Source organism: Nematostella vectensis, chromosome 12 (assembly GCF_932526225.1).
Source record: "Nematostella vectensis chromosome 12, jaNemVect1.1, whole genome shotgun sequence".
Classification (NCBI taxonomy): Eukaryota; Metazoa; Cnidaria; class Anthozoa; order Actiniaria; family Edwardsiidae; genus Nematostella; species Nematostella vectensis.
Window position 1 is genome coordinate 2059386 of NC_064045.1, and position 27507 is coordinate 2086892.

The 27507-nt window shown below is 43.8% G+C and overlaps 2 protein-coding genes across 2 annotated transcripts; one reads left to right on the forward strand and one right to left on the reverse strand.

Annotated features, from left to right (window-relative positions):
* Positions 1-82: 82 nt before the first annotated feature.
* Positions 83-18707, reverse strand: LOC116611570 (testis-expressed protein 47). The gene is made up of 10 exons (XM_048719447.1): positions 18565-18707; positions 18403-18475; positions 13829-13926; positions 7694-7755; positions 6446-6488; positions 5348-5446; positions 4812-4871; positions 4413-4476; positions 2631-2726; positions 83-415 (listed from the first exon to the last, which is right to left on the reverse strand). Exons 1-10 carry the CDS (start codon positions 18658-18660, stop codon positions 372-374), a joined length of 735 nt encoding a protein of 244 aa, XP_048575404.1. The 5' UTR covers positions 18661-18707; the 3' UTR covers positions 83-371.
* Positions 18672-27172, forward strand: LOC5509534 (clusterin-associated protein 1). Its single transcript, XM_001629986.3, has 11 exons — positions 18672-18810; positions 18926-19037; positions 19286-19370; positions 22020-22196; positions 22626-22805; positions 22896-23029; positions 24403-24460; positions 24587-24670; positions 25367-25511; positions 26188-26243; positions 26607-27172. Exons 1-11 carry the CDS (start codon positions 18684-18686, stop codon positions 26754-26756), a joined length of 1308 nt encoding a protein of 435 aa, XP_001630036.2. The 5' UTR covers positions 18672-18683; the 3' UTR covers positions 26757-27172.
* Positions 27173-27507: the final 335 nt, after the last annotated feature.

The window sequence follows — 27507 nt, forward strand, 5'->3', positions numbered from 1 at the left end:
GCAAATAATATATAGCAATATACAGTAGCTAGCAAATAATATATTGGGCTACAATTTGCGATGAATTATAATTCCAATAAGCTTCACTTTTGTTTCTTTAATCATATATTTTTAAGGGACTTTTAATAACTATAAGAAGTCGTAGAGTGTGAATCAGACTAATTCTCTTGGCAACCCCACTCGTAATTCAATGGTGAAAAATGCCAATGAAGGTTGTTTATTTACATCTTTGTACAATATTATGATGACCGCAGAATCCTACTAGATGACCGGCAGAATCCCACTAGATGACCGGCAGAATCCCACTAGATAACCGGCAGAATCCCACTAGATGACCGGCAGAATACCACTAGATGACCGGCAGAATCACACTAGATGACCGGCAGGAGAGGTGTCTGCATAGGCCAAACAAGCTCTGCGAGGAACCAAAGGTTTATTTCAGTACAACAGGTTGGTTTGGATCACACCGGGGGTTTATTTCAGTACAACGGGTTGGTTTGGATCACACCGACGGTTTATTTTAGTACAACAGGTTGGTTTGGATCACACCGAGGGTTTATTTCAGTACAACAGGTTGGTGTGGATCACACTGGAGGTTTATTTTAGTACAACAGGTTGGTGTGGATCACACCGAGGATTTATTTCAGTACAACAGGGTGGTGTGGATCACACCGAGGGTTTATTTCAGTACAACGGTTGGTGTGGATCACACTGGAGGTTTATTTTAGTACAACAGGTTGGTGTGGATCACACCGAGGATTTATTTCAGTACAACGGGTTGGTTTGGATCACACCGAGGGTTTATTTCAGTACAACGGGTTGGTGTGGATCACACCGAGGGTTTATTTCAGTACAACGGGTTGGTGTGGATCACACCAAGGGTTTATTTCAGTACAACGGGTTGGTGTGGATCACACCGAGGGTTTATTTCAGTACAACGGGTTGGTGTGGATCACACCGAGGGTTTATTTCAGTACAACGGGTTGGTGTGGATCACACTGGAGGTTTATTTTAGTACAACAGGTTGGTGTGGATCACACCGAGGATTTATTTCAGTACAACAGGGTGGTGTGGATCACACCGAGGGTTTATTTCAGTACAACGGGTTGGTTTGGATCACACCGAGGGTTTATTTCAGTACAACGGGTTGGTGTGGATCACACCGAGGGTTTATTTCAGTACAACGGCTGGTGTGGATCACACTGGAGGTTTATTTTAGTACAACAGGTTGGTGTGGATCACACCGAGGATTTATTTCAGTACAACAGGGTGGTGTGGATCACACCGAGGGTTTATTTCAGTACAACGGTTGGTGTGGATCACACTGGAGGTTTATTTTAGTACAACAGGTTGGTGTGGATCACACCGAGGATTTATTTCAGTACAACGGGTTGGTTTGGATCACACCGAGGGTTTATTTCAGTACAACGGGTTGGTGTGGATCACACCGAGGGTTTATTTCAGTACAACGGGTTGGTGTGGATCACACCAAGGGTTTATTTCAGTACAACGGGTTGGTGTGGATCACACCGAGGGTTTATTTCAGTACAACGGGTTGGTGTGGATCACACCGAGGGTTTATTTCAGTACAACGGGTTGGTGTGGATCACACCGGGGGTTTATTTTAGTACAACAGGTTGGTGTGGATCACACCAAGGGTTTATTTTAGTACAACGGGTTGGTGTGGATCACACCAAGGGTTTATTTCAGTACAACGGGTTGGTGTGGATCACACCAAGGGTTTATTTCAGTACAACAGGTTGGTGTGGATCACACCGAGGGTTTATTTCAGTAAAACAGGTTGGTGTGGATCATATTAAAGAATGTGGTCAATAATGTGTGAGACAAGAAGAACGTTTTACTTTGCTTATTTTTGATAGCTCATATGTGGCTTTCTCATGAAATAATATTTTCTCTCTAGCGTGACGGCGTACCGATTTCTGAGATCATTTTTGCGAGAGTTTACCACTAAAAAAGTAAGGCCCTGGCCAAACAAGGACACATAATGCCGGAAACATGTCCGCGCGCATGTTTCCTCGATGTTTCCCAGTTTGGCCACCACAGGAACATTGTTGCGCGCCACAAATTAAAATGTTTCCACAGCAAGGTAGACACATTTCATGTTTCCAAGCGCGTGTAACATGTCTCCCGATGTTTTGTGACCGTTTGGCCACTCATTCACTTTGAAACACGTCTCAAATGCGAACTCCTTTCTCACTAGACCTTCTTCATCTTTCCTCCCACCCCCTAGCATCCCTCGGCTCCCAGTTTTATTTCTCCCCTTCGCATTTGACTAGTACCTGGTCTTACCTCCTGATGGTGCTAGAATACACGTAAGGTTGCTTTACATTTCGAAGAGCTCTAAGAAATATTCCACCTTTCCATTTTGTAACTCTATATACTTGTTTTTGTCATCCCCATTCTTGCCATTCCACGCCATCATATATGTTCCACATTTTCCTCCCTTCCAGATTATCTATCCACCTAACCCCCCCCCCACCACCCACCTACCCCAGGTGCTTTGGTACGAATACCCGCCTTCAACCGAAAACATTTAGGGAACATGTTTGCCCAATGTTGCGAGCAATAGGTGTCCTTGTTCGGCCAGGGCCTAACGCTTGTCCGCTTACCGCTGTCTAACACGACGTCCACTGGTTTGTTGTAGCGCTTCAGGTATTGAGAAGGCGAGCTCAGCTCCTTATTGTTGATCAGGTACTCTATGAGATCTGAAGAAAAAAGAATCAGGTACTCTATGGGATCTGAAGAAAAAAGAATCAGGTACTCTATGAGATCTGAAAAAAAAAAGAATCAGGTACTCTATGAGATCTGAAGAGAAAAGGAATCAGGTACTCGATGAGATCTGAAGAAAAAAAAATCAGGTACTCTATCAGTTCTGAAGAAAAAAAAAGAATCAGGTACTCGATGAGATCTGAAGAAAAAAAGAATCAGGTACTCGGTGAGATCTGAAGAAAAAAAAGAATCAGGTACTCTATGAGATCTGAAGAAAAAAAGAATCAGGTACTCTATGAGATCTGAAGAAAAAAAAGAATCAGGTACTCTATGAGATCTGAAGAAAAAAAAGAATCAGGTACTCTATGAGATCTGAAGAAAAAAAGAATCAGGTACTCTATGAGATCTGAAGAAAAAAAAGAATCAGGTACTCTATGAGATCTGAAAAAAAAAAGAATCAGGTACTCTATGAGATCTGAAGAAAAAAAAAGAATCAGGTACTCGATGAGATCTGAAGAAAAAAAAGAATCAGGTACTCTATGAGATCTGAAGAAAAAAAGAATCAGGTACTCGATGAGATCTGAAGAAAAAAAAGAATCAGGTACTCGGTGAGATCTGAAGAAAAAAAAAGAATCAGGTACTCTATGGGATCTGAAGAAAAAAGAATCAGGTACTCTATGAGATCTGAAAAAAAAGAATCAGGTACTCTATGAGATCTGAAGAGAAAAGGAATCAGGTACTCGATGAGATCTGAAGAAAAAAGAATCAGGTACTCGGTGAGATCTGAAGAAAAAAAAGAATCAGGTACTCTATGAGATCTGAAGAAAAAAATAATCAGGTACTCTATGAGATCTGAAGAAAAAAAAAGAATCAGGTACTCTATGAGATCTGAAGAAAAAAGAATCAGGTACTCTATGAGATCTGAAGAAAAAAAGAATCAGGTACTGTATGAGATCTGAAGAAAAAAAAGAATCAGGTACTCTATGAGATCTGAAGAAAAAAAGAATCAGGTACTCTATGAGATCTGAAGAAAAAAAAAGAATCAGGTACTCGATGAGATCTGAAGAAAAAAAAGAATCAGGTACTCTATGAGATCTGAAGAAAAAAAGAATCAGGTACTCGATGAGATCTGAAGAAAAAAAGAATCAGGTACTCGGTGAAATCTGAAGAAAAAAAAAGAATCAGGTACTCGATGAGATCTGAAGAAAAAAAGAATCAGGTACTCGATGAGATCTGAAGAAAAAAAAAGAATCAGGTACTCTATGAGATCTGAAGAAAAAAAGAATCAGGTACTCGATGAGATCTGAAGAAAAAAAAAAGAATCAGGTACTTGATGAGATCTGAAAAAGCAAACAAATGGGGTAATAGATGTATTAAAGTATTAGAAGAAATCTGAAGAAATCTGAAAATTAAACTTTATCATTTTTTCATGCTTTTCTTTAAGTGTACATAGTTGCCTATGTCATTGCGTAAGGTAGATTTATACTCATCGAGTTGTTATCGCATTCACATACTGTTAATTGTCGGATCCTTGCTTTACGTACATAGTTTCTCAGGGAATAATCTGGTCGACCCCAAGCATCTGTTGAGTCGCATTATTAAAAGTCGGTCTGACACCGAATGACCGCAATATCAGTCCGATGAATCGGCGCGTGTAGGCCTGCCTTTAAGTTGTTTAGTACCTTGTCGTAAGAGGAGGTCGGGGGCTTTTTCTGGTAGCATGTCCATGGTTTTACTGAGACTGATCTGGGAAAAGAGAGTCAGTGTAATGTTATTCGACACGTGGATGGTGGCATCTGTAAAAACAAAGTAAAACCCTGAACCCTAGAAACATGTATGGAATGTTTGTTTCGACCAATTACTTGCGAGATATTCAAACTGTCAACTAGAAACATGTCTCAACAAGTCTCATGTCTAAATTATCGCTTCTGATTCGTCAGGAGACAATAAACATTCCACACATATTTTAGGTGTTCACGGTTGTACTGGTTGCTGTATAATGTGATGTTATGCAACATGTCCAGATACTCGTGTCATCTTGATAACAAATTAGGGGAATGGTAGCAGTAAACTAACAATACCTTTGGCAATTTGGAAAGATATTCTCCAAGCTTTAGCACAAGTGTCAATCCTTCCATGACCTAAACAGAAACATTGTAAGTTACTATTCGTTTTAAGTTGCCAACGGCCAACGTCTATTCTAAAGGACTGTTTCCCAGAAAACGCACTCCAGCACAATCAATATTTGCGCGATCTCCCTGATTCTTTCAAATACTAATGAAAAAAAGTTAATTCTAAGTAATGCTAGGTTAGATTCAAACTGATTGCAGAATAACTGAGAATAATCGAAGGTTATAGTTTGTAGAATAGCGACCAGTACAGACAAAAAGTGACAAAATACGGTTTCAAAAAGCCATGAAATGTATAACGATGTTCTGTTCTAGTTATAAATCGCTATAACAATTTAAACATATAGACATGTCTAAGGGGGGGGTTGCTTTCTTAAACTGCTACCCAATGCACACATCCCTAGGGTAGGTCCGTTTTTGGCTTCTTGGTTGTCTTGTGTTTCTAAATGTTACAGTTATTGGATGCAGTTTGGTGCTTCTGAACTTACTGCAACATCCACAGTTTCATTTGTGGTGTATTCTTGCATTCTGGCTGATGACAGGTTTAAGGCCCTAAAGCACCACTGTGAGTATAATCTATTACTTATCTGAGAAAAGTCAAGAAACCAATAAAAGATTATGCTGGCACATTGAATAAGAGGACGTATAATGTAACTGTCACATCATCAATACTGTGGAGGCCTGGTAGTCAGAGGGGCTTGAAAGAACCGTTCTACTCAACTACATGTCTGCCCAAATGAGAGAAAAGAGAACTTATTCCCCTAAATAGGTTAAACACTCAGAAGCCTAGATACAGGGATTACGAGGGACCCGATTCAGATGTGGTTTAGTTGAATGCATATATATATATACAAGGTGCCTCTGGCAGCCGGTAATACGACTCATGCCTGACTAAGGAACACAGTTTATTTTCCCCCCGTGTTTTTGCTCTGCTGTGGTACCTCTAAGTATGTTGACTGGTAACATAATGTATGCTGTGGTACCTCTTAGTATGTTGACTGGTAAGTTAATGCATCTTGACTGGTAACTTAATCTATGTCTACTTAAAGTAGATTGCCTGGTAACCTAATGTAGTAGGTTGCCTGGTAACCTAATGTAGTAGGTTGCCTGGTAACCTAATGTAGTAGGTTACCTGGTAACCTAATGTAGTAGGTTGACTGGTAATTTAATGTATCTTGACTGGTAACTTAATGTATCTTGACTGGTAACTTAATGTATGTTGACTGGTAACTTAAAGAAGATTGACTGGTTACCTACTGTATGATTGGTAACTTAATTTTGACTGATTAATAGAGTTATGTATCTGGATACAGCACAGGGTAAGTAGATATTTTGGTGTTTTCTACAGTAGCTAATAGAGGTAAATCCACTTCTGTGCCAATCGTGCCATTTTACAATCCTGCACTCAAAGAATCCATTATCATTGGCTATTTCAAGCAAAGATACTTTTAATCAAATATCACTTGTAAAATATCAGACTTCCATTGTAGATGTTTATTTTGGAGTTTTCTTGCAAATTAACCACTGTATTTTCAGTCGTAAACAATAACAAAGGAGTGGTTGATTGACATTCTTTAAAAGGATACATCTCCAGTATACACCAATATCTTTGTGCTTTGTAACATTCCACTGAAATAAAGGACTACATCAGTATGATGATTATCTATAGGATGCTCCCAATTTATCATTAGCATGACCATTATCACCACCACTACCACCACCACCAACAACTTCATCAACAATCGGCATCACTATCATTACCATCACCAACAACATCATCACAATCGCCATCATCACTACCACCAACAACATCACAATCACCACCACCACCAACAACAACATCATCACAATCGCCATCACCACTACCACCACCAACAACAACATCACAATCACCATCACCACTACCACCACCAACAACAACATCACAATCGCCACCACCACTACCACCACCACCACCAACATCACAATCGCCATCACCACTACCACCACCAACAACAACATCACAATCACCATCACCACTACCACCACCAACAACAACATCACAATCGCCACCACCACTACCACCACCACCACCAACATCACAATCGCCATCACCACTACCACCACCAACAACAACATCACAATCGCCATCACCACTACCACCACCACCAACAACATCACAATCGCCACCACCACTACCACCACCAACAACAACATCACAATCGCCATCACCACTACCACCACCACCAACAACAACATCACAATCGCCATCACCACTTCCACCACCACCACCAACATCACAATCGCCATCACCACTACCACCACCACCAACAACATCACAATCACCATCACCACTACCACCACCAACAACAACATCACAATCGCCACCACCACTACCACCACCACCACCAACATCACAATCGCCATCACCACTACCACCACCAACAACATCACAATCACCATCACCACTACCACCACCAACAACAACATCACAATCGCCACCACCACTACCACCACCACCACCAACATCACAATCGCCATCACCACTACCACCACCAACAACAACATCACAATCGCCATCACCACTTCCACCACCAACAACAACATCACAATCGCCATCACCACTACCACCACCACCAACAACATCACAATCGCCACCACCACTACCACCACCACCACCAACATCACAATCGCCATCACCACCATCATCATCACCACCACCAACAACAACAACACAATCACCACCAACAACAACAACATCACAATCGGCATCACTATCATTACCACTATCTTTACCACCATCACCATGACCATGGCCATCATTATTTTTATTGAATAAGATTTGTGCACACTACCTAATACTTTGTTCTTCTTCCACCAAGTCATTAATTACTTCGTGTAGAACATTGGCTGATGACTGACAAGAAAAAAAGGAGCTCAGTCACATAACATTAGTAACCCTGTCTTTGCTTCCTGTACTTTGTGCACAGGTGGTTACCTAGGGGGGTATACAGGGTGGTTACCTAGGGGGGTATACAGGGAGCTCCGTACCCCCTCCCCCTGGGCCGGCAAAAGGTGTACATACTATAGTTCACTATATACTATTTTCATATAATACCTATGACTGCACACTCCCTTTTTTTATATAATACCTGTGACACCCCCTTTAGCCTGGCATACGCTATGAGTAACATATTCTCATACAAATGTACCCTACTGTTTAACAGGAAGACATGACATATTCAACTTGTTGCAGCCTTCCTTCCTCCAAACATGTGCAACACCTTGCCCGTCAAAAATACCAAAATAATCTGATAAATGACCTGTATGGCTACACAGCCTGTCTGGCTGGTTGAAAACCTTTTATTAAGCACGCTGGTGTAAATCTACCAGGAAGAATCTTGAGGTTTACTGTAAGGCTTTGACCTCTTTAGGCCTGCAGGCTAAATCGTGCAGAAGGAAGACAAAGACCATCTCATGCCAGGGCTGGGGACTTTGAATGGGGCTCTTGGGTGAACAGCGAAAACATGGGGCAACAGTTGGAAAACTTTCCCAGCAAAAGAGATACTTTTCACTACTTAAAGAACAGTTGTACTTGGTACAGTACATAGGTAGTAGGAAGTACTTAGTTATTAATATACTGTAGGTACACGACGCTAGCTACATGCCTGAGTATATGGTACTGTATGAGGTAGGAGATATATAGTCATGGTAGCTTGGATAAGTACTGTACACTCCCCCCCCCTCCCACATCTGAGTTATTTTAGTATAATGTTATGCTGGCTGGGAGAATAGGTACACATCCCCCTCCCCCCAGGGGGGGTTCTTCCCATGTCAACCTGATAGGGATACCCATCGTATTTTTAGGGGTCAAAATTGGGTCTCAAGTATTTTTAGGGGGTTTCTGAGAAAACTTAGACTTTTCTCTTAGAAATGGTATTTTTGAGGCTTCTGAGGTATTTTTAGGGGAGCATTTTTAGGTGTGCAGGTATTTTTTAGGGGTATTTTTCGAATTTCCTGACAAGCAACCCTATCACTTTTACCCTGAAGAACTCCCCCGGGTCCTCCACTCTGCTTGCCCCAAACTGCCTGTCTGTCCGCTTGTCCCTAACTGTTGGTCTGTCTGCTTGCCCCTGTCTGTCTGGTTGCCCCTAGCTGTCTGTCTGTCTGCTTGCCCCTAGCTTTCTGTCTGTCTGGTTGCCCCCAGCTACCTGTCTGTCTGCTTGCCCCTAACTTTCTGTCTGTCTGCTTGCCCCTAACTTTCTGTCTGTTGCCCCAAGCTACCTGTCTGTCTGGTTGCCCCTAACTGTCTGTCTGCTTGCCCCTAGCTGTCTGTCTGTCTGCTTGCCCCTAGTTGTCTGTCTGTCTGCTTGCCCCTAGCTGCCTGTCTGTCTGGTTGCCCCTAGCTACCTGTCTGTCTGCTTGCCCCTAACTGTGTGTCTGTCTGCTTGCCCCTAGTTGTCTGTCTGTCTGGTTGCCCTAACTGCCTGTCTGTCTGGTTGCCCCTAGCTGCCTGTCTGTCTGCTTGCCCCTAGCTGCCTGTCTGTCTGGTTGCCCCTAGCTGTCTGTCTGCTTGCCCCTAGCTGTCTGTCTGTCTGCTTGCCCCTAGTTGTCTGTCTGTCTGCTTGCCCCTAGTTGTCTGTCAGTCTGCTTGCCCCTAGTTGTCTGTCTGTCTGTTTGCCCCTAGCTGTCTGTCTGTCTGGTTGCCCCTAGCTGTCTGTCTGTGTGCTTGCCCCTAGCTGTCTGTCTGTCTGGTTGCCCCTAGCTGTCTGTCTGCTTGCCCCTAGCTGTCTGTCTGTCTGCTTGCCCCTAGTTGTCTGTCTGTCTGCTTGCCCCTAGCTGTCTGTCTGTCTGCTTGCCCCTAGCTGTCTGTCTGTCTGCTTGCCCCTAGTTGTCTGTCTGTCTGCTTGCCCCTAGTTGTCTGTCTGTCTGCTTGCCCCTAGCTGTCTGTCTGCTTGCCCCTAGCTGTCTGTCTGCTTGCCCCTAGTTGTCTGTCTGTCTACTTGCCCCTAGCTGTCTGTCTGTCTACTTGCCCCTAGCTGTCTGTCTGTTTGCTTGCCCCTAGCTGTCTGTCTGCTTGCCCCTAGCTGCCTGTCTGTCTGCTTGCCCCTAGCTGTCTGTCTGTCTACTTGCCCCTAGCTGTCTGTCTGTCTACTTGCCCCTAGCTGTCTGTCTGTCTGCTTGCACCTAGCTGTCTGTCTGCTTGCCACTAGCTGTCTGTCTGTCTGCTTGCCCCAAGCTGCCTGTCTGTTTGCTTGCCCCTAGCTGTCTGTCTGTCTGGTTGCCCCTAGCTGTCTGTCTGTCTGGTTGCCCCTAGCTGTCTGTCTGTCTGCTTGCCCCTAGCTGTCTTTCTGTCTGCTTGCCCCTAGCTGTCTGTCTGTTTGCTTGCTGTCTGTATGTCTGCTTGCCCCTAGTTGTCTGTCTGTCTGCTTGCCCCTAGCTGTCTGTCTGTCTGCTTGCCCCTAGCTGTCTGTCTGTCTGCTTGCCCCTAGCTGCCTGTCTGTTTGCTTGCCCCTAGCTGTCTGTCTGTCTGCTTGCCCCTAGCTGTCTGTCTGTCTGGTTGCCCCTAGCTGTCTGTCTGTCTGCTTGCCCCTAGCTGTCTTTCTGTCTGCTTGCCCCTAGCTGTCTGTCTGTTTGCTTGCTTTCTGTCTGTCTGGTTGCCCCCAGCTACCTGTCTGTCTGCTTGCCCCTAACTTTCTGTCTGTCTGCTTGCCCCTAACTTTCTGTCTGTTGCCCCAAGCTACCTGTCTGTCTGGTTGCCCCTAACTGTCTGTCTGGTTGCCCCTAGCTGTCTGTCTGTCTGCTTGCCCTAGTTGTCTGTCTGTCTGCTTGCCCCTAGCTGCCAGTCTGTCTGGTTGCCCCTAGCTACCTGTCTGTCTGCTTGCCCCTAACTGTGTGTCTGTCTGCTTGCCCCTAGCTGTCTAACTGTCTGGTTGCCCCTAGTTGTCTGTCTGTCTGCTTGCCCCTAGTTGTCTGTCTGTCTGGTTGCCCCTAGCTGCCTGTCTGTCTGGTTGCCCCTAGCTGCCTGTCTGTCTGCTTGCCCCTAGCTGCCTGTCTGTCTGGTTGCCCCTAGCTGTCTGTCTGCTTGCCCCTAGCTGTCTGTCTGTCTGTTTGCCCCTAGTTGTCTGTCTGTCTGCTTGCTCCTAGCTGTCTGTCTGTCTGCTTGCCCCTAGCTGTCTGTCTGGTTGCCCCTAGCTGTCTGTCTGCTTGCCCCTAGCTGTCTGTCTGTCTGCTTGTCCCTAGTTGTCTGTCTGTCTGCTTGCCCCTAGCTGTCTGTCTGTCTGCTTGCCCCTAGCTGTCTGTCTGTCTGCTTGCCCCTAGTTGTCTGTCTGTCTGCTTGCCCCTAACTGTCTGTCTGCTTGCCCCTAACTGTCTGTCTGCTTGCCCCTAGCTGTCTGTATGCTTGCTCCTAGCTGTCTGTCTGGTTCCCCCTAACTGTCTGTCTGTCTACTTGCCCCTAGCTGTCTGTCTGTCTACTTGCCCCTAGCTGTCTGTCTGTCTGCTTGCCCCTAGCTGTCTGTCTGCTTGCCCCTAGCTGCCTGTCTGTCTGCTTGCCCCTAGCTGCCTGTCTGTTTGCTTGCCCCTAGCTGTCTGTCTGTCTGCTTGCCCCTAGCTGTCTGTCTGTCTGGTTGCCCCTAGCTGTCTGTCTGTCTGCTTGCCCCTAGCTGTCTGTCTGTCTGCTTGCCCCTAGCTGTCTGTCTGTCTGCTTGCCCCTAGCTGTCTGTCTGTCTACTTGCCCCTAGCTGTCTGTCTGCTTGCCCCTAGCTGTCTGTCTGTCTGCTTGCCCCTAGATTTCTTTCTGTCTGCTTGCCCCTAGCTGTCTGTCTGTCTGCTTGCCCCTAGCTGTCTGTCTGTCTGCTTGCCCCTAGCTGTCTGTCTGTCTGCTTGCCCCTAGCTGTCTGTCTGTCTGGTTGCCCCTAGCTGCCTGTCTGTCTGCTTGCCCCTAGCTGTCTGTCTGTCTGCTTGCCCCTAGCTGTCTGTCTGTCTGCTTGCCCCTAGCTGTCTGTCAGTCTGCTTGCCCCTAGCTGTCTGTCTGTCTGCTTGCCCCTAGCTGTCTGTCTGTCTGGTTGCCCCTAGCTGTCTGTCTGTCTGCTTGCCCCTAGCTGTCTGTCTGCTTGCCCCTAGCTGTCTGTCCGTTTGGTTGCCCCTAGCTGTCTGTCTGTCTGGTTGCCCCTAGCTGTCTGTCTGTCTGGTTGCCCCTAGCTGTCTGTCTGTCTGGTTGCCCCTAGCTGTCTGTCTGTCTGGTTGCCCCTAGCTGTCTGTCTGTCTGCTTGCCCCTAGCTGTCTGTCTGTCTGCTTGCCCCTAGCTGTCTGTCTGTCTGCTTGTCCCTAGCTGTCTGTCTGCTTGCCCCTAGTTGTCTGTCTGTCTGCTTGCCCCTAGTTGTCTGTCTGTCTGGTTGCCCCTAGCTGCCTGTCTGTCTGGTTGCCCCTAGCTGCCTGTCTGTCTGCTTGCCCCTAGCTGCCTGTCTGTCTGGTTGCCCCTAGCTGTCTGTCTGCTTGCCCCTAGCTGTCTGTCTGTCTGTCTGCTTGCGCCTAGTTGTCTGTCTGTCTGCTTGCCCCTAGTTGTCTGTCTGTCTGCTTGCCCCTAGTTGTCTGTCTGTCTGCTTGCCCCTAGTTGTCTGTCTGTCTGCTTGCCTCTAGCTGTCTGTCTGTCTGCTTGCCCCTAGTTGTCTGTCTGTCTGCTTGCCCCTAGCTGTCTGTCTGTCTGCTTGCCCCTAGCTGTCTGTCTGTCTGCTTGCCCCTAGTTGTCTGTCTGTCTGCTTGCCCCTAGTTGTCTGTCTGTCTGCTTGCCCCTAACTGTCTGTCTGCTTGCCCCTAGCTGTCTGTATGCTTGCTCCTAGCTGTCTGTCTGGTTGCCCCTAACTGTCTGTCTGTCTACTTGCCCCTAGCTGTCTGTCTGTCTACTTGCCCCTAGCTGTCTGTCTGTCTGCTTGCCCCCAGCTGTCTGTCTGCTTGCCCCTAGCTGCCTGTCTGTCTGCTTGCCCCTAGCTGTCTGTCTGTCTGCTTGCCCCTAGCTGTCTGTCTGTCTGCTTGCCCCTAGCTGTCTGTCTGTCTGCTTGCCCCTAGCTGCCTGTCTGTTTGCTTGCCCCTAGCTGTCTGTCTGTCTGCTTGCCCCTAGCTGTCTGTCTGTCTGGTTGCCCCTAGCTGTCTGTCTGTCTGCTTGCCCCTAGATTTCTTTCTGTCTGCTTGCCCCTAGCTGTCTGTCTGTCTGCTTGCCCCTAGCTGTCTGTCTGTCTACTTGCCCCTAGCTGTCTGTCTGCTTGCCCCTAGCTGTCTGTCTGCTTGCCCCTAGCTGTCTGTCTGCTTGCCCCTAGCTGTCTTTCTGTCTGCTTGCCCCTAGCTGTCTGTCTGTCTGCTTGCCCCTAGCTGTCTGTCTGTCTGCTTGCCCCTAGCTGTCTGTCTGTCTGCTTGCCCCTAGCTGTCTGTCTGTCTGGTTGCCCCTAGCTGCCTGTCTGTCTGCTTGCCCCTAGCTGTCTGTCTGTCTGCTTGCCCCTAGCTGTCTGTCTGTCTGCTTGCCCCTAGCTGTCTGTCTGTCTACTTGCCCCTAGCTGTCTGTCTGTCTGGTTGCCCCTAGCTGTCTGTCTGTCTGGTTGCCCCTAGCTGTCTGTCTGCTTGCCCCTAGCTGTCTGTCTGTCTGCTTGCCCCTAGTTGTCTGTCTGTCTGCTTGCCCCTAGCTGCCTGTCTGTCTGGTTGCCCCTAGCTACCTGTCTGTCTGCTTGCCCCTAACTGTGTGTCTGTCTGCTTGCCCCTAGCTGTCTGTCTGTCTGGTTGCCCCTAGTTGTCTGTCTGTCTGCTTGCCCCTAGTTGTCTGTCTGTCTGGTTGCCCCTAGCTGTCTTTCTGTCTGGTTGCCCCTAGCTGTCTGTCTGTCTGCTTGCCCCTAGCTGTCTGTCTGCTTGCCCCTAGTTGTCTGTCTGGTTGTCCCTACTGTAGCTGTAAATCTTAGTAATAAGCTCATAGTGGATAATATATAAATAAATATAGTGCATACCTCTAACACGTGTACAATATGCACAGGGTAGATTAAAAGCAAACCAGACACAGCTTCACCATTTGCAGGAGAGTTCTTAAAAAGACGCTCGTAATGTTCTGTGGACAGAAAATAATAAATCAATAGTGTAATGGTAAGGATGACACCACATGATAGAGTGCAGGGGGCAAGAGGGGATTGTCACCAACAACTGCCCCACACAATGCCAGTTACAAACAGTAGAGAGCTTTCTAACACTTGCCCCACACCATGCCAGACCAATAGTAGAGAGCTTTCTAACACTTGCCCCACACAATGCCAGTTACAAACAGTAGAGAGCTTTCTAACACTTGCCCCACAGCATGCCAGTTACAAACAGGAGAGAGCTTTCTAACACTTGCCCCACAGCATGCCAGACCAACAGTAGAGAGCTTTCTAACACTTGCCCCACACCATGCCAGTTACAAACAGGAGAGAGCTTTCTAACACTTGCCCCACAGCATGCCAGTTACAAACAGTAGAGAGCTTTCTAACACTTGCCCTACACCATGCCAGACCAACAGTAGAGAGCTTTCTAACACTTGCCCCACACCATGCCACACACAAACAGTAGAGAACTTTCTAACACTTGCCCCACACCATGCCAGACCAATAGTAGAGAGCTTTCTAACACTTGCACCACACCATGCCAGACCAACAGTAGAGAGCTTTCTAACACTTGCCCCACACCATGCCAGTTACAAACAGTAGAGAGCTTTCTAACACTTGCCCCACACCATGCCAGACCAACAGTAGAGAGCTTTCTAACACTTGCACCACACCATGCCAGACCAGCAGTAGAGAGCTTTCTAACACTTGCACCACACCATGCCAGTTACAAACAGGAGAGAGCTTTCTAACACTTGCACCACACCATGCCAGTTACAAACAGGAGAGAGCTTTCTAACACTTGCCCTACACCATGCCAGTTACAAACAGTAGAGAGCTTTCTAACACTTGCCCTACACCATGCCAGACCAACAGTAGAGAGCTTTCTAACACTTGCCCCACACCATGCCACACACAAACAGTAGAGAACTTTCTAACACTTGCCCCACACCATGCCAGACCAATAGTAGAGAGCTTTCTAACACTTGCACCACACCATGCCAGACCAACAGTAGAGAGCTTTCTAACACTTGCCCCACACCATGCCAGTTACAAACAGTAGAGAGCTTTCTAACACTTGCCCCACACCATGCCAGTTACAAACAGTAGAGAGCTTTCTAACACTTGCCCCACACCATGCCAGACCAACAGTAGAGAGCTTTCTAACACTTGCCCCACACCATGCCAGTTACAAACAGTAGAGAGCTTTCTAACACTTGCCCCACACCATGCCAGACCAACAGTAGAGAGCTTTCTAACACTTGCACCACACCATGCCAGACCAACAGTAGAGAGCTTTCTAACACTTGCCCCACACAATGCCAGTTACAAACAGGAGAGAGCTTTCTAACACTTGCACCACACCATGCCAGACACAAACAGTAGAGAGCTTTCTAACACTTGCACCACACCATGCCAGACCAACAGTAGAGAGCTTTCTAACACTTGCACCACACCATGCCAGACCAACAGTAGAGAGCTTTCTAACACTTGCACCACACCATGCCAGACACAAACAGTAGAGAGCTTTCTAACACTTGCCCCACACCATGCCAGTTACAAACAGGAGAGAGCTTTCTAATACTTGCCCCACACCATGCCAGTTACAAACAGGAGAGAGCTTTCTAATACTTGCCCCACACCATGCCAGACCAACAGTAGAGAGCTTTCTAACACTTGCCCCACAGCATGCCAGACCAACAGTAGAGAGCTTTCTAACACTTGCCCCACACCATGCCAGACACAAACAGGAGAGAGCTTTCTAACACTTGCCCCACACCATGCCAGACACAAACAGGAGAGAGCTTTCTAACACTTGCCCCACACCATGCCAGACACAAACAGTAGAGAACTTTCTAACACTTGCCCCACACCATGCCAGACCAATAGTAGAGAGCTTTCTAACACTTGCCCCACACCATGCCAGACACAAACAGTAGAGAACTTTCTAACACTTGCCCCACACCATGCCAGTTACAAACAGTAGAGAGCTTTCTAACACTTGCCCCACACAATGCCAGACCAACAGTAGAGAGCTTTCTAACACTTGCCCCACACCATGCCAGACCAACAGTAGAGAGGTTTCTAACACTTGCCCCACACCATGCCAGACCAACAGGAGAGAGCTTTCTAACACTTGCCCCACACCATGCCAGACCAACAGTAGAGAGCTTTCTAACACTTGCCCCACACCATGCCAGACCAACAGTAGAGAGCTTTCTAACACTTGCCCCACACCATGCCAGACACAAACAGTTGAGAGCTTTCTAACACTTGCCCCACACCATGCCAGACACAAACAGTAGAGAGCTTTCTAACACTTGCCCCACACCATGCCAGACCAACAGTAGAGAGCTTTCTAACACTTGCCCCACACCATGCCAGACCAACAGTAGAGAGCTTTCTAACACTTGCCCCACACCATGCCAGACCAACAGTAGAGAGCTTTCTAACACTTGCCCCACACCATGCCAGTTACAAACAGGAGAGAGCTTTCTAACACTTGCCCCACACAATGCCAGTTACAAACAGGAGAGAGCTTTCTAACACTTGCCCCACACCATGCCAGTTACAAACAGTAGAGAGCTTTCTAACACTTGCCCCACACCATGCCAGACCAACAGTAGAGAGCTTTCTAACACTTGCCCCACACAATGCCAGTTACAAACAGGAGAGAGCTTTCTAACACTTGCCCCACACCATGCCAGACCAACAGTAGAGAGCTTTCTAACACTTGCCCCACACCATGCCAGACCAACAGTAGAGAGCTTTCTAACACTTGCCCCACACCATGCCAGTTACAAACAGTAGAGAGCTTTCTAACACTTGCACCACACCATGCCAGACCAACAGTAGAGAGCTTTCTAACACTTGCCCCACACAATGCCAGTTACAAACAGGAGAGAGCTTTCTAACACTTGCCCCACACCATGCCAGTTACAAACAGTAGAGAGCTTTCTAACACTTGCCCCACACCATGCCAGTTACAAACAGTAGAGAGCTTTCTAACACTTGCCCCACACCATGCCAGACCAACAGTAGAGAACTTTCTAACACTTGCCCCACACCATGCCAGACCAACAGTAGAGAGCTTTCTAACACTTGCCCCACACCATGCCAGACACAAACAGTAGAGAGCTTTCTAACACTTGCCCCACACCATGCCAGACCAATAGTAGAGAGCTTTCTAACACTTGCCCCACACCATGCCAGACCAATAGTAGAGAGCTTTCTAACACTTGCCCCACACCATGCCAGACCAACAGTAGAGAGCTTTCTAACACTTGCCCCACACCATGCCAGACACAAACAGTAGAGAGCTTTCTAACACTTGCCCCACACCATGCCAGACACAAACAGTAGAGAGCTTTCTAACACTTGCCCCACACCATGCCAGACCAACAGTAGAGAGCTTTCTAACACTTGCCCCACACCATGCCAGACCAACAGTAGAGAGCTTTCTAACACTTGCCCCACACCATGCCAGACCAACAGTAGAGAGCTTTCTAACACTTGCCCCACACCATGCCAGTTACAAACAGGAGAGAGCTTTCTAACACTTGCCCCACACAATGCCAGTTACAAACAGGAGAGAGCTTTCTAACACTTGCCCCACACCATGCCAGTTACAAACAGTAGAGAGCTTTCTAACACTTGCCCCACACCATGCCAGACCAACAGTAGAGAGCTTTCTAACACTTGCCCCACACAATGCTAGTTACAAACAGGAGAGAGCTTTCTAACACTTGCCCCACACCATGCCAGTTACAAACAGTAGAGAGCTTTCTAACACTTGCCCCACACCATGCCAGTTACAAACAGTAGAGAGCTTTCTAACACTTGCCCCACACCATGCCAGACCAACAGTAGAGAGCTTTCTAATACTTGCCCCACACCATGCCAGTTACAAACAGTAGAGAGCTTTCTAGCACTTGCCCCACACCATGCCAGACCAACAGTAGAGAGCTTTCTAACACTTGCCCCACACCATGCCAGACCAACAGTACAGAGCTTTCTAACACTTGCCCCACACAATGCCAGTTACAAACAGTAGAGAGCTTTCTAACACTTGCCCTACACCATGCCAGACCAACAGTAGAGAGCTTTCTAACACTTGCCCTACACCATGCCAGACCAACAGTAGAGAGCTTTCTAACACTTGCCCCACACAATGCCAGTTACAAACAGTAGAGAGCTTTCTAACACTTGCACCACACCATGCCACACACAAACAGGAGAGAGCTTTCTTACACTTGCTATTTTACAAAGCTGACAGAAATTCTTTAAGACAATAACATTTCTGCATTTGCATGCAAGTCATTGAGAGGATATTCAATACCTTGAAGATTCAATAAGTTTAAGCTTACTGTTTCTTTGCCTGACTACTGTAAATAATACGTTAATGATGTTTTCGTGGCCATCATACTTTAGTTTTAGTAAAATCTCACCTCCAATGTCTCTTCTGTCGGCTACTTCAGGACGAATCTTAGAAACATACACAAGTCGATGGACAAGTTGTTTCTGAAACATTGCAGATGATCGTCAATAAATACATCCACCTTAAACACATCCAGCGATAAATTACTAGCTGTCTAGCAGCGTACAATAACCTTGTTTTGAGCTCTGTTTTTCTCGAGGACCAAATCCAATAAGGAAAGCCTTCCGCTATCGTACACACTTTCTTCCCCTCCCGGTGTAGCCGCCATTTTGGATTTTGTTTAGATAGGAGATGGTTGTCATGGCAACACGAGCAACGCTGGGTCAGCGGAAACATGGTCGAGTATGCGCACATCTCGCGAACGGACCAAATAACACACAAAAATTAATCTTCAAAATGTCGTACAGGGATTTGCGAAGTAAGTTGAGAAAAATACATCTCTCGGGATTTTTATGGAATATTTTGTGTCAATGAACCAACATAGTAGCAGCTAGCTTGCCTTGATCTCTCCTGATCGTAATTTCTGTCGGCAGATTTCACGGAAATGATGAGATCGTTGGGGTATCCAAGGCTGATATCCATGGAGAATTTTCGCTCACCAAACTTTGCTCTTGTCGCTGAAGTACTAATATGGCTAGTAAAAAGGTGGGAAACATTTTAAAACATATTTTAAGGCTATACGAAAATTTAACATATATTGCTCTGGGACCAGTGAATAACAAATGTAACTGCTGTTTATATTTCATACTATCGGGGTATAAAGTTATTATGTAATTTGAGTAAGAGTTTTACAGTTGTTGTCTCATATTCAGACTCTTTGTAAGTTGTAAACACTGGTAGCTAAAACACCTTGTCTTTAATACTGTATTCTGTGTACATTCGTTCATTTGTAGATATGATCCTAATGTGGAGTTGCCAATGGACGTCGAGACTGAACAAGACAGAGTTCTGTTTATCAAGGCTGTTGCTCAATTCATGGTAAATGAGGGTCGTTGATTAAGTGGAAATGACAACAATCGATCACAAAATCTGGCACAGCTTTCTGGGTTGCAAGGGTGTCGCCAGTTGGTAATTGTTGTCCCCAATAAATATGCTACTAGTGATGAGATAGACACATAAGGTTATTGATTGGTTATTTATTCAAAAGGAGACTCATTTAATAGAAGAGTACTCATTTATAGGGGGAACTCATTTATACCAGGGAAGTGAAAGGAGATGGAATTGCAACTGAATATATTAAAGGCGTTTCACGACTTTCACTACAAGCATCGGTACACATTTTGCCAGGAACACTATCTCTAGCAAGCCCCCTTTTTCAGATGTTGAGCTTTGGGTATATTGCCATGAACCTATTTTGTTATTAGTGTGTAAAATATCGAAATTCAACGAGCAATACACAAATTTCAATGCCCTGTAGGGCCTGGCCGCACAACAACAAAGCTGATCACAGGGAAACTCGAACTACAAGCATCGGTACATATTTTGCCGTAAAAACAACCTCTAGCAAGCCCCGATTTTTAAATTTGAAAGCTTGAGGTATATTGCCTTTGACCTATTTTGTTATTTGTGTGTAATATATCGAAATTCAACAAGCAAACCACAGATTTTGATGCTCTGTAGGGCCTGGCCGCACAAAAACAAAGCTGATCACAGGGAAACTCGAACTACAAGCATCGGTACATATTTTGCTGTGAAAACTACCTCTAGCAAGCCCCGATTTTTAGATGTATGTAGAAGCTTTAGGTATTTTGGAATCAACCTATTTTGTTGTGTGTAAAATATAATATTCAACGAGCAATGCATAAAAGTCCAAATCAATTTCGAAACTCAAATTAAAGAAGCGAAACGAACATAGAATGTGTGAAATCGTATAAATGCAGTTGCCATTCCATCTCCTTACACTTCCTTGTTTATACATAGCGGGGGAACTCATTTATAGGAGAGTACTTATTTATAGGGGGTACTCATTTATAGGGGGTACTCATTTACTGCGCTACACAGTTGAGCTTTAAATCCAGTAGTTTTGTTGATAAGTTTTTGTGTAAAAACTATAAGTTTTAATGCCACAACTGCATGTTGTCAATGCAAGCGTGAATGTTGTTAGGTAAAAGGAAAGCAGAAATTTAGCAGGCTGGGATTGCAACACACATAAATACATTTTGAGCTATTTTGGGATTTAGTGGGAGAAGATTCGCTTAGTGTATTACAATGTATTTGTCAATTAAGGGAAGGCCCAAACTGTATTATATTTATTTTGCACAAAATTCTTTCCAAATTTTAGTGACCAAGAAACTAATATTTTTTACTTGTTCACGACAATAGTCAATTTCCCGGGATAAAACATCATGGCTGAGTCAAACCCGCCGTAGTCAATAATCAACGTTCTTGAATTATTACCGAGAGGACAAAGTGGTTTTTATGTTCGGCCTTTCTTATTTATTCTTTTCATTTAAACATTCCTCAACTGGTGCGCCTTTAGTGATACCGTGGTTGGAACCTTGAAAACATTGAGTTAACATTTTGTTACTGGCTGAAACTTATCGACAAAACTACTGGAATTTCCCACTCAACTGAATAGCACAGTGTAGGGGGGTACTCATTTATAGGAGGTATTTATTTATAGAGGGTACCCATTTATTGGAGGTACTCATTTATAGGAGGTAATGTACTGTACTCATTTATAGGGGGTATTCATTTATAGGGGTACTCATTTAAAGGGGGTACTTATTTATAGGGGAGTACTCATTTATAGCGGGTACTTATTCATAGGGAGTACTCATCTATAGGGGTACTCATTTATACAGGGCTTCTGGAATTACGCGGACAAAAACTAAAAATTACACGGGATTCTTTGCTAAATTACGCGGAAAATCAATCATTACGCGCTAAATTACGTGGGATTTTGCAATACATTTTTCTTTAAAAATCAAAATTTTGTGGGATTTTTTACTGAATTATGTGCTAAATTACACGGAATATCAACTGTTACGCCCAAACTCGGCGTAAAAGCACAAAATAACTTGAAAAGGTTATTTTTTTGCGCGAAGATATCTTAGGCGAGTTTTCATTGGCTCCTAGCCACCAGCCAATTAAAAAAGGTATTTTATTATTAGTTCTAGGCCTTCGCGGTTTAGCAAAGAACGCCTAGTCATTTTATTTGTTTTCGAAATTCAGTTTGAAATATCGCTTTCTTATGAAGAATATATCTCTTTTTTACGAGAAATAGAGGTAAGATTCCTAAAAGAACACATCAGCTGTGCACTTAAATGTTTTGTCTTTCAAAATTTAGCCAAATTACGCAGGATTACGCAGAAATTTGTGGATTACGCGGGGAAAGTTAAATTACGCGCTTGTGCGGAAGCCCTGTTTATAGCGGTTACTTATTTATAGGGAGTACTCATTAATAGCGGTACTCATTTATAAGGGGGTGCTAATCTATAGGATGCTTATTCATCTGGGGGTACTTGTTTGTCAGGGGGTGCTCTGTAATTTGTTTTGGTGCTCATTTGTCAGGCATGCTAAGCTACAAGTGTTTTCAGTAATTTGCTTAGGTGCTTATTTATTAGGGGTGCTAAGCTACAAGTGTTTATTTAGTGTAGCAGATACATATTACCCATCTCTTCTAAGGCAACCAAGGCCCACATCAAGCTGAACACCAAAAAGCTGTATGGAGCTGACGGTTATGCTGTCAAGGAACTTCTCAAGGTCACCAGCGTACTCTACAATGCAATGAAGTCTAATGTGACGGATGACGAGGCTGAGCCGTCAGACGTTACCTCACTAACATTTGACATTTCTTCAAGGGTAATGTAAAAACGAATTAATTTGTTTTAAATATTTTTAAGGGAAATCCAACTTTTAATCAATCCAATTTAGACAGCTCTATCAAGAAATGCTTTGCTATACAACCCTGCTAACATAAACTTGACCAATTCCCTGCTTACTTAAACGGAGTGTGATTTCCCTTGGATTTGGACCTACTATCCAATCATTTTTACCCTCTCTTTTACTACTCTCATTTTCCTTAATCATATCGTACCCCTTTGATTTTAACTTTATCTTTTTTAGGGGTTCTAGCTGTAGTTTTCATTTTTAACAACCAATCATACAGTACTTAAGGTTATTTCTAAAATAGAAGTTATGATAATAATCTTTTTAGAGTTTTATGTCTAGTTTTGATCATCATTTGATTGGCCAAAGGCTATTTTATAGTTTAAGTGTGATTTGTTATAGATCAGTGACCTGAAAGCATCAAGGCAACTTGCCTCTGAGATTACAACAAGGGGTGCTGCCCTTTATGATCTGCTGGGACACGAGGTGGAGCTCCGTGACATTCGGACGAGAGCTATCGCCAAACCATTGGAGGTGAATGAGCTGGAAAATGGTATCAAGAAAAGCATATCACTGGCACAGGTAAAGGCTGTACCTCAGCTTGTGTTTTTAAAACTAAGTATTAGCTGTGAAATAGCTTTTAAAATGATTTTTTGTTGTTGCTGATGACAGGATGACATCAGAAAAACAACTCAGATGCTGGACAACATTGCATCAGATGAGGCGAATCTGGAGGCCAAAATTGACAAGAAAAAGCAGGAGCTGGAAAGGAATCAGAAGCGACTACGCAGTCTTGAAAGTGTCAGGTCAGAAAACTACATGTCTTTATCTGCTGAAGACATTAACATGATGTAACAATATAACCCTGCATGGCTCACTTATACTATAACATATAACCCTGCACCGCTCACTTATACTATAACATATAACCATGCATGGCTCTCTTATACTATATTACCCTGCATGGCTCACTTATACTATATTACCCTGCATGGCTCACTTATACTATAACATATAACGCTGCACGGCTCACTTATACTATATTACCCTGCATGGCTCACTTATACTATATAACCCTGCATGGCTCACTTATACTATATTACCCTGCATGGCTCATTTATACTATAACATATAACCCTGCAATGACCTAGTTTTGTCTACGCGCCTGCCTGTTTATATCCAACCCAAACCTTTCAAATACGTGCTCAAGCCAGGTCAGATATTTCAGGGTTCAAGCCTGCATGGCTCACTTATACTATATTACCCTGCATGGCTCACTTATACTATATTACCCTGCATGGCTCACTTATACTATATTACCCTGCACAGCTCACTTATACTATATTACCCTGCATGGCTCATTTATACTATAACATATAACCCTGCATGGATCACTTATACTATAACATATAACCCTGCATGGATCACTTATACTATAACATATAACCCTGCATGGCTCACTTATACTATAACATATAACCCTGCATGGCTCACTTATACTATAACATATAACCCTGCATGGCTCACTTATACTATAACATATAACCCTGCATGGCTCACATATACTATGACATATAACCCTGCATGGCTCACTTATACTATAACATATAACCCTGCATGGCTCACTTATACTATGACATATAACCCTGCATGGCTCACTTATACTATGACATATAACCCTGCATGGCTCACTTATACTATGACATATAACCCTGCATGACTCACTTATACTATGACATATAACCCTGCATGGCTCACTTATACTATGACATATAACCCTGCATGGCTCACTTATACTATGACATATAACCCTGCATGGCTCACTTATACTATAACATATAACCCTGCATGGCTCACTTATACTATAACATATAAAGATCAGTATCAAAGAAGGATATTGTGGGGAATGTTACAATGACTATACAGTAGCTTAGATTCTCAATAAAATCTCTTTGTTATTGACCAAAAAATACATACAAAGCCAAATACTGTATTCAGGTTTTTTAGTTCCAGGAACCATTTGGTATGTGATAAGCGGGTGTGTGGGTCAACTTCCATTTTTTTCTTGGAATTTCTTGGACCCTGGTTGCATGTAGTGTAGATTCAAACTAGGAGTGTAAGCATTTTAAAAATCGGATGATATTGTCAAATATTATCATCTAAATTTCTGCTTTTATAGACCGGCATTCATGGATGAATATGAAAAACTCGAAGAAGAATTAAAGAAAGTCTATGAGGTAAATAGCAGTGAAGTTAGTTCATCTTTTGGTTTTAATTTCAGGACGGTAATAATTTGATATGAATTGCACAATTTGCCTTTCGATTTCCAGACCTTCTGTTTGATATCGTTGACTTAATTGCAGACATATATGGAGAAACATAGAAATCTGTCGTACATGGAACAGCTGCTAGATGACGTAAACAGAGCAGAACAGGACCGCTTTGAGGTTAGCACTTCTGATAATGTATAGTGTATTAAATACTGGTAGTCTACTGCCATTTTTCGTATAAAATATTCATCACTCAAGTTAAAGAACATACCTGCTTGCCGGTTGTATGGTAATTAAGAAGTTTTTACTTAACGATCAAAACAGCCATGAGATCTGGAACCAGTGGGTTGAAGTTGAAATCGTGCCGCTCCAGGAAATAATGACACAAGGCATCCGTTACCATCGGCTCATGCGAGCATTGTTTCCAGGATTCTAGGATACAGTCAAATATCATGTTCAAGCAATGGCAACATCGGCCAGCAACGGTTAGCCATGCTTTACACGACAAAAAGGGAAAGTTTACAAAATTAATTTCCGCACTTCCCCGCGTGTTGAAAAAAAGCGCCGCCGTATATCTGTGGTTTTCTAAGTGTATTTTAAAAATTTTCACATGTAAATAACAATAGATGACATAACGTTTGGCAAGAATATACATACTGTAGAAGACGTGGACCATGTATCAGTTTTACTTGAAGCTAACCCTTTGTAATGTCACGTTATAACACAATGTAATAATAGATGAACAGAATGACGAAGGGGAGAATATTAAATATAAAAAAGGGTATTGCTGAGCGGGTTATGCCTGGTGTCGCATTGCGCGAGATTCTCATCGTATTTTCACCCTGACCTTTTTACTATTCTGACGTGTTGCAGGAAACCGAAGCAAAGAGCCTGCAGGAGAGATTACAGGAGGAGGAGCGTAGAATGGCGCCGGGCAACGAGCTAGGAGGCCTAGACGTGGAGGATGGCGAGGACGAGATCGTCCTGGACGCAGGGAACAAGCAAAACAATAGACCAGGTGAGTGTCATAAAGATAACAACTACAGGAGAGTCTTATTAGAGCAACCAAGCTATTTCAACAAAAAGGAAACACTTTCAGTCTTTGACGAAGGAAATAGATATAACAAACGCAACAGATTAGAGGCTGCCACGTTTCTCAGTAACTTGGTTGAATCGCTTGATAGAGTATGTAACTAGTTAAATGTGACAGTATGTGACAGGTTAAAGTATGTGACAGGTTAGACGATAAAGTATGTGACAGGTTAAAGGATAAAGTATGTGACTGGATAAAGGATAAAGTATGTGACAGGTTAAAGGATAAAGTATGTGACTGGATAAAGGATAGAGTATGTAACTAGTTAAATGATAAAGTATGTGACAGGTTAAAGGATAAATTATGTGACAGGATAAAGGATAAAGTATGTGACAGGTTAAAGGATAAAGTATGTGACAGGTTAAAGGATAAAGTATGTGACAGGATAAAGGATGTAACAGTTTAAAGGATAAATTATGTGACAGGATAAAGGATAAAGTATGTGACAGGTTAAAGGATAAAGTATGTGACAGGTTAAAGGATAAAGTATGTGACAGGTTAAAGGATAAAGTATGTGACAGGTTAAAGTATGTGACTGGATAAAGTATCTGATGGTTTAAAGGAAAAAGTATGTGACAGGTTCTATCTGTATTTATTGCAGGTGAAGGCAAGCGTGTTTTCGGCTCCATGGGTGATGACATCGTTGATTCAGATGAGGTGAATTATTATTATTATTATTATTATTATTATTACTATTACTATTACTATTACTATTACTATTACTATTACTATTACTATTACTATTACTATTACTATTACTATTACTATTACTATTACTATTACTATTACTATTACTATTATTATTATTATTATTATTATTATTATTATTATTATTTTATTCTTGGTTTCAGGCTGAATCTCGAAATACCTAACTAACTAACTAAAATTGTACACTTTACCTAAGTCAGTAAGTCAGACGATATTGCAACAACTTCCCCAAATCAACCGATGGAAGGCTTCTTGCAGTGCTAGGATGACAAAATGGTGGCTGACAGAGAGTGTTTGTCATCTTGTTTTTAGGACGAGAGCGGTTCCTTGTCATCTGGTGACAGCGAGATCGGCGTGGATGACGATGATGACTTGTTGGATGATGATGATGTGGGTGAGGGTGGAGTCGACGGAGAACAGCAATCAGAAGGCAGCCTTAACGACAGCGACAATGACTTCTAAGTCTCTCGCAGAGTGTCTCGGCGAAAATCACTTATGTACCTGAAGACAATGACTACACTATCCGAGTATGAAGCCCTTGGTGACTATCATTCAAATTTTCAGACACCAAAGACAATGTCTTTTAATCCTCTCACAGTATAGCACTGAATCACTGGATAACAATCCTGTGTACAGCACCCAAAGACAGTGATTACTTAACACCCTGCATCCAAGCACTTTGCCTCGGAACTACACCAGCTCGACATCAAGACAACTCACCTCTACCATCACCAAACAGAACTTGAAGTACAAAATGAGTTTATTATTGGTTAAATTGCTAATAGGTGGCTTGAACTATGTCCGTACTGTCTTGTGTTATGATCAGTCTTATCAGTATTTTTCTAAAATACGAAAATAAAAACAATGTTTGCCTCGTTCGAACTGCAATTTATTTGACACACTTTACCAGGGAAATAGCAAGATGCAATGAAGACAGAGTACAGCAGTTCCCCAAGTAAGAACCTGCAAATCAAGAACCTGTTAGGCTAACATTTGGTATCTTATACGCCATTTATATAAATAGTAAATGTATGGGAAGTTGTCTAAAAATTCGCCCCATGACAGGTTCTCCAATAGGGTTCTGGATTCCGGATCCTAGTGCGTGGATTCCGGATTCCATGTGGGTTTTTTCTCGTGGATTCCGGATCCCAGCAGCATGGATTCCGGATTCCATATCTCATTTTTTCATGGATTCCGGATTCCATATCTCATT